The sequence below is a fragment of the Homalodisca vitripennis genome, chromosome X (assembly GCF_021130785.1).
Source record: "Homalodisca vitripennis isolate AUS2020 chromosome X, UT_GWSS_2.1, whole genome shotgun sequence".
Lineage (NCBI taxonomy): Eukaryota > Metazoa > Arthropoda > Insecta > Hemiptera > Cicadellidae > Homalodisca > Homalodisca vitripennis.
In genome coordinates this window covers 67,395,397-67,408,987 of record NC_060215.1, presented here as the reverse complement: position 1 = coordinate 67,408,987, position 13,591 = coordinate 67,395,397, and the positions used below count along the sequence as shown (strand labels likewise).

Here is a 13,591-nt window from a genome sequence, read left to right as displayed (position 1 = left end):
AGTATGGTTACTGTCATTGCGTGGGGTGGAGCAAATAAAACTGTAATACATAAACTTAGTATAATAAAAATAAATATTAAAAGTGGCTTTTAGGAAAAGTAAGCTTTACCCAACGATCACCCTATTCCAAGAGACTAGAGTTTTTACTGTTAAAACTTTATTTACTCATAATTACAGCACTAGATACTCTAGAAACATATATATTACTACCTCCCATCTTATTAAATAGTTTTCAACTACTAATTGCTATTACATTTCTCAACTGCTCTACAGAAATTTATGCTTGAACTATGAAGGCGTAGAACTTTTTCTAACACCGGCATTGTCAACTTTTAAAAGAAAAGTATCAGAACGGCTTATGTAAAGTTCCGATCACATTCTCTAACATCCCGATATTAACAAAGTTGAGCAAGATCAGTCTCAGTGAAGAGGAAGTCAAGGCCATTGTTCTGACCAGGTACAGCAGGCTGACCTAACCTTGCTCCCCTCACTTACCCCTCTGTCATCACACATGTTGCACATCCTGCTGCTCCTGGATGATAATAACTTTATCCAACTGATATTGCTTCTTAATTATCGATCTTTATATATTGTTTATATTGATTATTTTTTAGCTTAAAGAGGTTGTCATTATTTACAGAAAGATCATCCACTAAAACAGTTAACATAAAAATTTGATTGGTCTTTTTATTTTTTGGTATTTACTTGTTGCTAAAATTTCTAAATTTGCTTACTTGCCCATGTAGACTCTAATTTCCCTAAGGAACTGTATCCAGTACATAAATATATATACAGGGTGGAGCGCGGTAATTTGCTGATTTGGAAATGAAATAAAAAAATTATTAACCTTAGAAAAAATTATTTTTTTATTTTAATTATATTGAACAGTAAGGGAATTTTTAAATTACATGGTTTTAAATAATGTATCTGGCAAATGTCGACCTTCTGCATCCACACTCTGCTACATACGTTTTCTGAAGTTTTCATTAACTCTAACAAGCATTTCGACTGGTATTCTGCCAATTTCAGCCTCAATATTGTTCCTTAGGTCTTCCGTTGGTTCCGTTGATATACACCTTCGACTTCAGGTAACCCCAAAGGAAAAAATCGCATGGGGCTAAGTCTGGTGAGCGTGCCGGCCAGTTCACATAACCCCTCAAAGAGATAAGCCGTCCAGGAAACATTTGCCTCCAACAATTCATGGTAACCCTCGCTGTGTGTGCAGTGGCATCATCCTGTTGGAATCATGTATCCTCTAATTGCATTGCCTCAAGAGCCGGCTGAAAAAATCATGTATCATAGTCAAGTACTGTTCGGAGTTCACAGTTATGGCACGACGGTTATCCTGAAAAAATTAAGGGCCAATGATGCCTACTCGTGATATCGTGATATGGCGCACCACACAGTGACGCGGTCTGAATGCAGAGGTCTCTGGTGGACTTCTCTGGGGTTTGTTTCACTCCAGTAGCGCATGTTTTGCTTATTAACACACCCACTGAGGTGAAAATGTGCCTCATCAGAAAAGAACACAATTGCCTCACGCGGTATAGCTGCAAGCATGTCTTCACAAGAAGTACGCTGTGTCAAATAGTCCCGTGCTGACAATTGATGGACCACGCACATTTTATACGGGTGAAATCTCAGTTCATCATGAAGAATCCGGTGGAGAGAACGTCTTGAAATGCCAAGAGCAAGTGATTGCTTCCGAGCAGAGCGTTTTGGAGATTGCAGTACTGCTGCTCTAACTCTATCGATGTTTTCCGGTGTTGTAATCCTTGTCTGAGGTCCCCTTCGTACACGACACATTCCCTGCTGTTCTGAATGCAGTTACCCAATTTACAATTGATTGCCGACCAGGAACACGTCCGCGAGGGGGAACAGCGAATCGTAAACGAAAAGCACACTGCACTGCAATGATCGAGTGGGCATTTGAAAAATACGCTTCAACACAAAATGACCTCTCCTCTCGTGTCCACTGCATGATGGCAATTGGGACGCGGAGGAATACAAATCTCCCGTCAGCCACTATAAGCCACGCCCACTCTTCCCTCTCTTCGACCAACAGTGCCGCCACAGCCTGCAGTGCAAAAAAGCAAATTACCGCGCTCCACCCTGTATATATATATATATATAATTAATTAATACATTCTTCATGTTTTAAAATAAATTATAATATAAGAAACATATGTATTTTAATTTGTATTATTGGGAAATAAATATTAATTCATTCATACATTTTCAGATTATAGTCGTTTTGGATTCTGGGTCGTGATCGGAGAAAATCCAAAAAATCCTGAATACTCAGTCTTGAGAGCGATTGTAATAAATAGATTTCTATGGAATTTACATAAAATAAAAATTATAGCTCTCGCTATTGTGCAAACGGATTTCAACATCGTTCATCAACAAATATCAGCACATTAATGAATTTCACTGTGGCGTTTTTCAGTTGTGGTGTGAGTCGTCAACATTCAGACAATCAGCTGACTTATTGCTTAGCAGCCATTACATATCAAGTTGCATATGTCAAAGGCAGTAGAAGAGTTAATGATGACTATGTGAATTGCTTTAATAGGCTGAAAGAGAATAAAGATATAATTTTGTCATTGCTCACAGAAAATTTTAATTGAGGGCTCTTTCACTGATTAACACGCTCACAATAACAGCTTATTTTCGGATTTTTTGATATACTGTTGAATTTTACAATAATAATGCCAAAAAACTTTAATCTTATTTATACATTAAACGTCTTAAGTATAGCAAGAAAAATATGTAAGCTTCTCCATTTTGCACTAAACAAATTATTTCCGTACATTTTTTAAATGTTTTTATATGTACCCAAAGTGTTAAAAGATTAAGCAATTGTGCGCCCAACGGGATACATGATAGTCTGAGGTATTTATTTAAGCATTGGATCAAATTTAACAAACCACCAAGACAGGCTAACAAAAAAAGCAATATGGAAATGCGTAATAACATGTACCCCATTGGGTGCACAACATGCTTTACGAAAACCCATGTGTTCCCGAATGGGAACACAACAGCTAATGTAAAAGATTGCGTGTACCCAATGGGGTAAACGTCGTCATGAACACGTTAAATATATTTACAGGCTGATACATGATGAATAAGGTAACATAGGGTGTGATGTGAGAAAACATAACTTCTAAATAGTAGAAAAAAATTAATCAAAGACAACACAAAAAATTATTATTCCTAAAAGTACAGTATGTATGTATAAAAAATTAAAAGTGCAAAACATAGGCAATCTGAAAATAATTTTATGAATCAGAATGAAGCCAATACAATTCAGGTAGGATTGTTTTCCTACTACCTTTGTATAGTTCAAAGTACAGTTTTCAATAATAGTACCTCAATTGCTTGTCCCAGCTCCAAGTCAAATGTGACAATACAGATGCAGTGGATCCAGTTAGAAAATCTTTCCCAGGGAGTCGGCTTATTCTGTGATTTACATTCAGCTTTCTCCTTCTTTTGCTCTGATAACATGGTTTGACTTCCACTATCTTTAGCTCCTGTTCTTTCTCCTTTCTGTTCAGAAGCCATTGATGGACATCCATTGGTTTATCATATATCACTAAAAAGTAACAGCACATGATTATCTAAGAAAAATCACATTTGTTTTTGTGCAGCTAAATACTGTTTCATCAATTACTTTAACTGTTATAATAAGCTAAATACCACATTATCAATGTCTTTAAGGTTGTTTTTAGTCATAATAAACATGTGTATGATCAAAGCCATATTAATATTTGTTTTAATATGGAAAAACATAAAACACACCAAGGAGAACACCAAATTACAAAATCCTAGATTTCAGGTTCTTTTCTTTTATTTATATTTTTGGAATTTTGAGCAAAACTAATGACACCAGCTCAACTTATATTAAAGATGTGGCTGAGATTTGGTGATTATATCTTTTTTAATCTTCCCTCACGAACCCATGTGAGATATTTTGCTTTAAGACTAAATTTTACAGTTGAAAGATTTCGATGATAGGCATTTAATTTAGTTATTAATATGGTATATGTGGTGCAAGTTACCTCAGTAAAGTAAATTTGTTTAGTTATTAATTCTTGTATTTCAGATTAAAATTAAAGAATTAATGCTTCATATTTCAGAAAGAACATATAGTCCAATTGAACTTAAACAAATGAATGTGCATATAGGAGACTTTTAGTGATAAAAGCACTGAACCTTCAACTGTCAGACTGCCTTTCTGAAAGAAAATATAACATATCCAACTTTAATAAAAGTATAGATTTTTAATGTATGGTTGTGTTCTGATAAGTATACTTCGAAAACTAGACTGTCAGTGATCTACTTAAACTACTTTTTATAGTTTAATTTATAGTTTATTTATTTATTATAATTTATTTTATAGTATAACTTAATTTATAGTTTTAACTCTTGGTGATTGGGATGACTCTAATGTGGCCAAAACTAATCTCTCAATCAGTTCGGATTTAGTCTCAGGTGGTTGTGCTCTCAGTTTGGTGCGCCATGCATAGTGATTGTCTATGTTCTACATCACCACTCGGTGCTTGCGTAACCATGTAGGTCACATTTACTTGGATTTAAATGGCAGTATTTGATCTTTGGCTCTTTAAAAGACTGAGATTTAAATTATACTCTCAAATAATTTATAAAGTTTATGAGTTTCAAGGTTGAAACTTGATCGATTTGTTATTTATTATTTGACTTTTAAACAAACCAAGTAATACATAATTTAAATTATAGGTTGATCTGTTTTAAAAGTATTTTTATTAGAAAACAGAATATAAACTCATAACTATATTTTAAGCTTTTGTCTCCACGAAAAGTATTATTACTTTCGTACATTGATGAGATACATTACAGCAGCTAGTGACACTGACACTCGGATAAACAATAATTCTGAACAATGTTTACTATGGTATGTGCTGCAAATAAAGAAATATTAATTTAGTTACTTGGCCGAGAGATTGCAGCACTTTCCAGCCATTATAAGGATTTAATTTTATAACTGCACATAATATTCGGCCACACATAGTGGTCTGATGAGCTCAACAGCAAAACAGCCAGGACCACTAGTGTAGCCAGCCGAGCTGAAGATAGGACGTGGTCATGAATCAACTACCTGACCAACTTAAGGCAATACCCACCAATATCAATAAGCAAACTAAGATATTTTTGATTCCGGCTCAAATTAAAAATTTCATAAACCATAGTTTATAATTGATCCCTGATACCAAAATTATAAATTTTATTATTTCCAAGTATCTGAACTTCTACACTACTAACTAGCTCTTGTATTAAATTTTCCTCTACAAAGCAGTGTACTGATATTTTTCTAATACGTTTTTTCCGTAAGTACCAAAATTTACAACTTGCTATCATTTTGTCATCTGTGCACGGTATTTAATATAATCTAGTCATGGATTTATTAAGAGAGCATTTCGGACTGTTATTTTGAAAGTTGGTTTATCCCAATAAGAATGCGTAGAATATCTCAGTTTTGCTTTTTTTTGTTAAAGGACCACTGCATACAAGGTTTGTCCGAAAAGTATCTGACCTCCCTTTGCTGGCCGATTGTTAGGTCACTGACTGTCTCAGATCTGTTATGGAGATGGAGGGAGTGCCATTCCAATACCAACACCAGGCATTCTCTGCGTTCCTCTGACCAGTCTATGAGTCACAGCACTCCGTTTCATATGTTATTACATGTGCTAGCACCTCATAATTTTACTGCAAGAATGGATACTGCATGTATCATTGAATGAATCAGTGAATATGTATAAAAGATTATTTAGTGTTTCTGAGATGGCCAAAAAGGGTACTGCCAGAGCCAGAAATGAATAATTAATATTCTTGCTCCACATGCTATATTGTCATAAAGGTTACAAATGAACATCTTACTATACATGCCGGTTAATGTTATTATTCCTTTGCACCGGAATCATGTTTTAAGAATTTTCTGCTAGGTCAAATGACCAGTGATATAGCCACCGCTATCACTGTCAGCTTGGTAGTTAAACTTACCAAAATGTCTCTCAGATAGGGTGGCCAAAGCTGGCCAACTATTGACCATTGTAGCTTTTTTTAATTACTCAAGCAAAAACTCAGAATATAATAATAAATCTCTGAATGGCTAGTTGTGTTTGACATCCAACCTCAGAGGAAAAGCAAAATACTAAATATGTCCGAGCTGACACAGAAACTGCTACGGTCAGCAGTAGTGGCCACCTAAGCTGAAATAAACAATCTAAAATAAACAACTCCGAGCTGACAAAGGAATTTTGTTGTGGCTATCAAAAGGGTTGATCATAGAAATCAAAAATTTTTTTCCCACCCTAAACTTGTACTTTTACTGATAAACTGAAACTTAAACGATAGTTTAACACTATACTTAAGCCATACTTAACACTATGCCAAACGCATTATTAAAATTCGCTTTCACTACATCCCTTGAGTTAGTATTTAATAATCAAGCTATGATCACGTGAGCGCCACAACGTTTCAGGTTGGACAGATAAGAAGTGGCGTAGTGCGTGGATAATGATATCTTATTGATCAGCAACATCTATAATGGCTCTTAAGACTGCCTGATTGTCAAACTAAAATATGAAAGAAATTTATACTGACCCAAAGATATTTTTTACAAATACCTATTTATAATAAAACAACAGATGGAATTTGCCAGTTCACTGAAAACAGAAAAACCAATCATAATATTTTTTAACTAAATTTCAATCCTAATTAAAGCTATTCCACAGTTGCCGTAAACAATGCAAAAATGTAACATGTAATACATAATTAAAAGAATTTGTTTTGCTCTCTCATGACAAAAAGCTGAGAAATTATACTTAGTTCTAAAAGGACCTTAGCGCTGCTTCTAGAGTGACAGGATATTCAGGATGGGTAAGGTTAGGGGGTAGGAGTCGCCTCCTATGGAGATCCATGAGGAATAATTAGGGCACTAATCTCAAATTATGTCCCCCCCAGAAGAAGGGGAGGCCAGCTCTGAACAGGCCTCTCTAGTCAAAGCAGGCAGGGGGTGGCACACCTTTGTTGAGGCTAGCAAGAACCTCTGATACTTAGGGAACGAACCCCACCAACTCCAACAGTCATCTCCCGAAGTAGAATAGACCTATCGAATTACCATTGCACCCCAGAATCTTGACATTTGCGGTTGGAGATGTGCCGCTCTTACCATAAAGTTGCCCACATTTAAGTGACAAATCGGTTTTTGCTGTGCCCAGTGGGAGGTTCAACTAGAAGGTATAAACCAGCCAGAAGTGATCCCTGTTAGGTTACCCTTAACACTGAGGGAGCCTCACAACTCCAACAGTAATCTCCCAGAGTAGAATAGACCTATTGATCTACCTTTTCACCGCAATATCCCGACATTTGCGGTTAGTGATATGTCACTCCCAGACATCCATAAGATTGCCCAAATTTAAGTGAAACATTGTTCTTTTTTATGTACCCATGTAGGTTAAACTATAAGATATAAACCCAGCCAGAAGTGAACTATCCTATTGGGTATTTTCAATATAGGAACAGAGCTTGTGAGCAGATCTCAAGAATTGCACTGCCATTCTGGAACACATGGCCACATGGAAAAAGCCGTCCAAAAAAACACACCAGCGTACAGTGCAAAACAGCATTCAGTTACTATAGCAACCAGTATTGAAACGATAACAGGGAGCCAATAGCAACAATCGGTACGTAGCTGTTTTCTGACGTTCAGTTAACATTCTCGCACATTTTATCTTTAGTTTTAAGAGCTAGCCTATATTCCACGATGGAGAACAAAAACTTAGGTTTCCTTAAACATGTAGAGGCATCCTTACTGTGTGGGACTTTCAATAACAGGTATAAGAAAGGTTAAGGCATTAAAATTATTTTCATCGATAATTTTTATTCATGATCACAAAAAGACATGACAACATGTTATTACCTGGCTTTGGTAAATATTGTAGAACTGTATTGTTTAGAGCATTTGATTCTGCTACTTTTGGTACTAGAAACATTTCAATACCTCAAGATATGAAAAATAATTGTTATACAAAAACATGCAAAATGCATGTATAGATAATCACTATTTTGCATGCAGTGGTTTTCTAACACTGTCAAAAAATTAGCACAGAATTTTTTAGAGGTAATAATTTTTTCTCCAGGCTAAAAGCTTTAAAACTTAAGTTTCAACAAGATTCTGATCCAGTATTATTAATTACTTTCATTTAAGGCAAAACCTATATTCAAGATGTCCTAATATATGATTGTAATAAGGTCTACTTGCATTGTAAAGTATGATCAAAGTTGCAAGCAGTGTTGAAGTTTCTTAGAGGCTATAGAGTAAATCAAGAACAAATAGTCACTACCACCAAATTAGCACTCCAAATAATAACCTTGGCATATTTCTTGAAATACTACTTGGTAAAAATACTTTAGGAATAAATCACCTTTGCTAATTGCTGGAAATTATTTGTTACTTATGTACAAGACCTACTTCAAATTATTTGTTTAATTTTATAATGGAAAGTGCTTAATAAGTACTAGGATAGCAATACTAATTAAATTAAAGAGAGGAAGGTTTAAAAAAATAAAATAGGTTATACATTGTCTCCTAAAGGGACAAAACCCCTCTTGGATGGGTGGTAAATCCACAGGTAGGATGTATGGTTCTCAGGTAGGACTGTTAGCTCTCGGGTAGAGTGGTAAACCCTTGGATAGTGTGTTTGGCTCTTAAGTACGATAATAGGCCCTCATGTAGAGCAGTAAGTCCATGGCTAAGGCTGCAGGCTCTCGAGAAGGGTTTTAGATCCTTGGTTAGGTCAGTTGGCCCATAAATAGGCGAGAGTCAGAGAGTACATTATGTAAGTTTTTGTTAGCTTCATGAACAAAATGACAGTTATTTTCTGTTATTCTAATATTTAATATATATATATATATATATATATATTTGTTGAAATATCAGTAGCCTATTTTGGGCTTAAGGTAAGGAACTCCCTACATTGAGGTATTTTGGTATCAGTTTACAAAATCGTGACCATGGAAAGGTATGTTCATTTTTTTTTCCTGAAAACTACAATTTTTCCTGAAAACAATAGTGAAGAAAAAATTCGTCGGCAACGAAAATCAAAGGAGTTACGATTTTTTGAAATCCTCTGAAAACTCTGTTTTTGACAGTACCTCTGGCAATTTTACTGAAATGATGACGTTAATCCTGTCAACGATGCCTGCCCGCTGCGCAGTGCTGCGCACTGCTTGCTCTTTTAGAAAAAAAATTAACTCGAGCTTGCAAAAGTCGAATCCCAGATCACGTGATGCCCCTGATCCTTAACCCTCCAAGTGTTGTTCGACAAAATTTTGTCGGTTATTTTCCATCTTTAATGCAATAATGCCCGAAAGGCATCAATATAATACAATGATATACTTTCCCCCCAGTTTATATGCACCTGTGATAATAACACTTGGCTATAAATGCCCAACCCATGAAAAAAAGTCCATTTTTCATGGTCACGGTATTGTAAATAAATACCGGTATTTTTACTCCATGTGGAAATATTTCTTACTAAGCCTATCCTCGCTTTTTTCTTAATATTGCTAACCTTAATATTTGTTAAGTACTTTACGCTAAAAAATTAACATTATATAAAGTGAGACTTCTAAATATTTACTAAATAAATACATGACAATATTATGTTACACATATGAAAGACAGAGATAAGGCCGACAAAAATAATCTTCATAGTCTAGTAAATGTGCATCTAAGGCTAAACTCAAAAATGTTATGTAAATTGTGTGGTTCTATGCATTGTATTTAAATTGTTAATATATTAAATCAATTAAATTTAAAATTAGCCTACAAACAATTAAATAATTTATCAATTTCATTACAACAGTTTTTTGTCTAGTTTATTGTCTAGTTTATATGCCTACTGTATAAGATACATGCTAACAGACTCAAAATTATTAACAGTTTAATAATCTTTCTAAGATTAAATTTATTAAACTTTTAATTTAAACACACAAACAACGGCCTTACCTTAGAAAGTTCACATAAGTTGTGTGAAATTTGAATCCTCGATTATAACCTTAAAACTGCCCTAGTTTTATGTTGAAAACTCTTTAAATTAAATTAAATAAGGGAAAATAATACGTCGTCATGGATAGTATTCAGGTTCGGCACTACGTACATAGTTCCCACAACTCAATATCAATTTATTTATTCAATTATGTTTAAAAACAAATGTAAAACAAAAATAAAAACACATATTAAATAATGACACTATTCCAATAATCTACATCCACTTGTTCTTCTTCTAATTTCAATTATGTTCTGCCCCCATTCATATTATGTTGTCTGACAGAAACCGGTGAGTCCGGTAAATGTAAAATCTGGTAAGCCTTTGACTTCACCTTTGAGTGCCAATATTTGCAGTATCTATTATGCACTATTAATATAGTTTATAATTGAATTGAATTTCACTCACCGCCAAGAGTTTATTATTCCTATATTATGCATTATGAATTATGCTGATAAACTTACCAAGGTGTTTGGAATAGATCTCTGATTCACTATAAATTAGCAAACACTTTATTTATATTAACAGGCATTCCATCATAGACAGCTTGAGCAAGTGTGTTGTTTGCGATACTTGCAAAAAATTCGTTGAGTTGTTCTGCATGGTGTTCATCATGGTGTCTGATGTCAGTGTACTCTTGTTTTTAAGTTTTATTGGTTCATGTGTACACTTATTTTTGCACCTCTCTTGATTTATAACATTCCGTATAGCTCTACTTTTGTTGTCAGCATCATTAATCAACTTGGATGTCAGATGTTTTCTTTGGGCCTTGAGGTGAAGGTTATAGGTCCTATTTCCCTCTGTTGCAGTAGAATTGTTTTATTCTGTACCAGTTAGCAGGTATTCTTCTTGAGCTATAAGAAATTGTTCACGCTTGTAATTTGTTTCTTGGTCATAATTAATTCGTTGCCTTTTTTCTTCTTAATGTGGGTATGGGTATAAGGGCATGCCAAGTTCATTAGTATGTTCAAGTATGTCATGATTTCTAAAAATTTATTATAGGAGACTTCTGCTGATGAAGAGCCAAGTACATCAGTTCATCCTTTTTTTTCCAACGGATTATTAAGAAGTGCCAGGTTTCTGTCAGTAAGATGTGTGTTGTGTATAATTTGGTTGGGTGTAAAGATTTTTGAGTTTTTAGTTTCACAAGTTATAGAGTCAAGGGTGGTTGATGAAATTTCTAACGCTTCATCAAAATTGTTATTTGGTCTGTAGATTCCAATAATGTAGAAGGACGTTTTTTCAATATTAATTTTATTGCAGACAGCTCACATACAAGCTCTTTACTGTATTTTTTTCCTCCCAGACCGGTTGCATAGTTTTTAATATAATCTTTCACCAAAATTGCTACTCCTCCTTTTTGGTGGTGTAATCGACAAAAACTTTCAATGAGTGTGTAGCCCTGTACGTAAGTGGTTTCTAAATTTGTCCTTTTGAGTCCATGTTCTGTGATGATTACAATGTCTGGATTAGTAGTGCTGAGGAAGTGGTTCATTATGTCAATTTTATTGCACAACCAGTCAGCATTTTGATGAAAGATTGTTAACTCTGCATTTTCTCATGTAGAGATGGAGTTTGAGTTTTTGTCTTGCTTTTTCTGTTGTGGTGTGGTTTTAGAGATACGTCTAAAAATTATTGATCTCATTAGGACTTTCGATGGAGTTTTTTTGGGTAAGTAATAATACTGTCTGTTGTCCTCCTAGTACTTGGAATACTGGTAACTACTAGGACTGGAATTGAGGTCCCTTCAAACATTGGGGTTTTAGCGTGACTTAATGAGGCTGATGGTTTTTGGTGTTGAATAATGTCTTTGTAGTAATCTATATACTTCATGAAAAAGTAATCTAAAGATTCTTGATCTCCTCGTATTTTGGCTGTCATAGGTGGATGGAAGTCTCTCTTTTGGACTCAGTTTTTTACTGGGAGTTTGGTTGTCTCTCCCTCTCATATCTGGGATCGGTTTATTGGAAGGAGTTTAGCTGTCTCTCCTTGTCATAATCGGGTTCAGTTTTTTAGAGGGAATTTGGCTGTCTCTCCCAGTCATAATCGGGTCACAAGGTCATATCTTTGCCCTCCATTTCTCTTTTTAAATTTTCCTCAATGGAGAACATATTTTCTATTTTAGATTTAAGGGAAGTAATGTCGTTTTCATACTTGAGGGAGGGGTTTTTGGGGTTCTTTTATATATATGTCTATGAGTACTATTTGATATAAGCTTATCACTCTTTGGTTGATCGATGATTTCCTCTTTTAGAGATATTTCCTGGTTTAGGTTTCTGTTGAGATGCTGGACTTCGAGTTGTAGTTCTTGGATTCGATCTTGTTGGGTAGAAACAGTCTCTTCAGAGAGTCTAAGAAAATATTCCAGGTCTCCCGCATTTTGTAAGTCAGTTTTCAATAAAAAAAATAGAATACAATTAAATTGAAAATACGTTTGTAATTTAAATATACTCGGTAAGAGGTAAACAATCACAACAAAATAGCCTTAATAATATATTAATTAGGAGGTAGGATCAGTCAATGTTTACCAGAGTAACAAAACGTAGCGTTTTTATAGAATTTTAGTTTCCAAGACATAACACAATTTTAAACTACAAAACAACTATTTAAGATTGGTATTACACCTACTACTGTAACAATACTAGATATAAACTCATGATTTTTCTAGAATCTCAAAAACTTCTTGGTTCAAAAACTCATTGAACTAGGCACCTATAATAGTACAAACTGTATGATTTGGTATTTAATTTTCTTCTCTCTTTTGTTGTATGTTCTTTCATAAAAAACATTTTGGGCCTTTACATTGTTCTATGCTGCAGCACTACCGTGCCTCCTTCAGCCGAGACCTCAAGGGTTCCAAGTGTTTGTTGTGATCTTGGATATCACATCCGTTAGCATCAGTCCGCCCCCAGCAGAGTTGATTCTCGGTTGACTGATGCCACTGCGAGTTGAATGTTATCGCGTTACATGACAAATACTCATCCTAAATGTCAATGTTTAATGCTGCTTCACAAAATGATTTGTATCTTGGCGATAGTAAACGCGTACCCTTTTATGTCTAATTTTTATTGGTGTAGTTCGATTTTTCTTGTAATTAAATATTTGCAAGAAATTTGCTAAGCTAGCTCAGAGACAAAAGGTTTGACTTGATCTATGATTATACTACTCTGCACAAGGAACTTGGTGATTACTTGCTGCACAAGAGCTATATGTCAGGATATCTGAGCATACAAAAGGATACTTACAATATCTCATAACAAATAGTCAACTACACTTAAATACCCATTAACACACTAACTAGTTGGCACAACACCCACTATTTCAGTATAAATTACATAAAATAATATAAACATTTGTACCCCTTCCTCCACCATACACTTCCAATACAACGTATCCCATCTCCAGCGTTTAGCCACTTTTAAAATCCATATAAAATTAAGGTTTTGTTTTATTCAACAGTTGACTATGCTATTGCTGCATTTTATTGTATAATGAAGATA

The 13,591-nt window shown here is 34.7% G+C and overlaps 1 protein-coding gene across 3 annotated transcripts in view; it reads right to left on the bottom strand.

Annotated features, from left to right (window-relative positions):
• The window catches only part of LOC124369123 (protein DENND6B), a 69,766-nt gene extending 59,443 nt beyond the window's left edge, over positions 1 to 10,323 (bottom strand). For all 3 annotated transcript variants that reach the window (XM_046826882.1, XM_046826883.1, XM_046826884.1), the window contains exons 1-2: positions 10,052 to 10,323; positions 3,373 to 3,595 (exon numbers count right to left, since the gene is read on the bottom strand). In XM_046826882.1, the coding sequence (XP_046682838.1) occupies positions 3,373 to 3,564 (192 nt within the window). In that variant the 5' untranslated portion in view covers positions 3,565 to 3,595; positions 10,052 to 10,323. The remainder of the gene's footprint in view (positions 1 to 3,372; positions 3,596 to 10,051) is intronic.
• Positions 10,324 to 13,591: the final 3,268 nt, after the last annotated feature.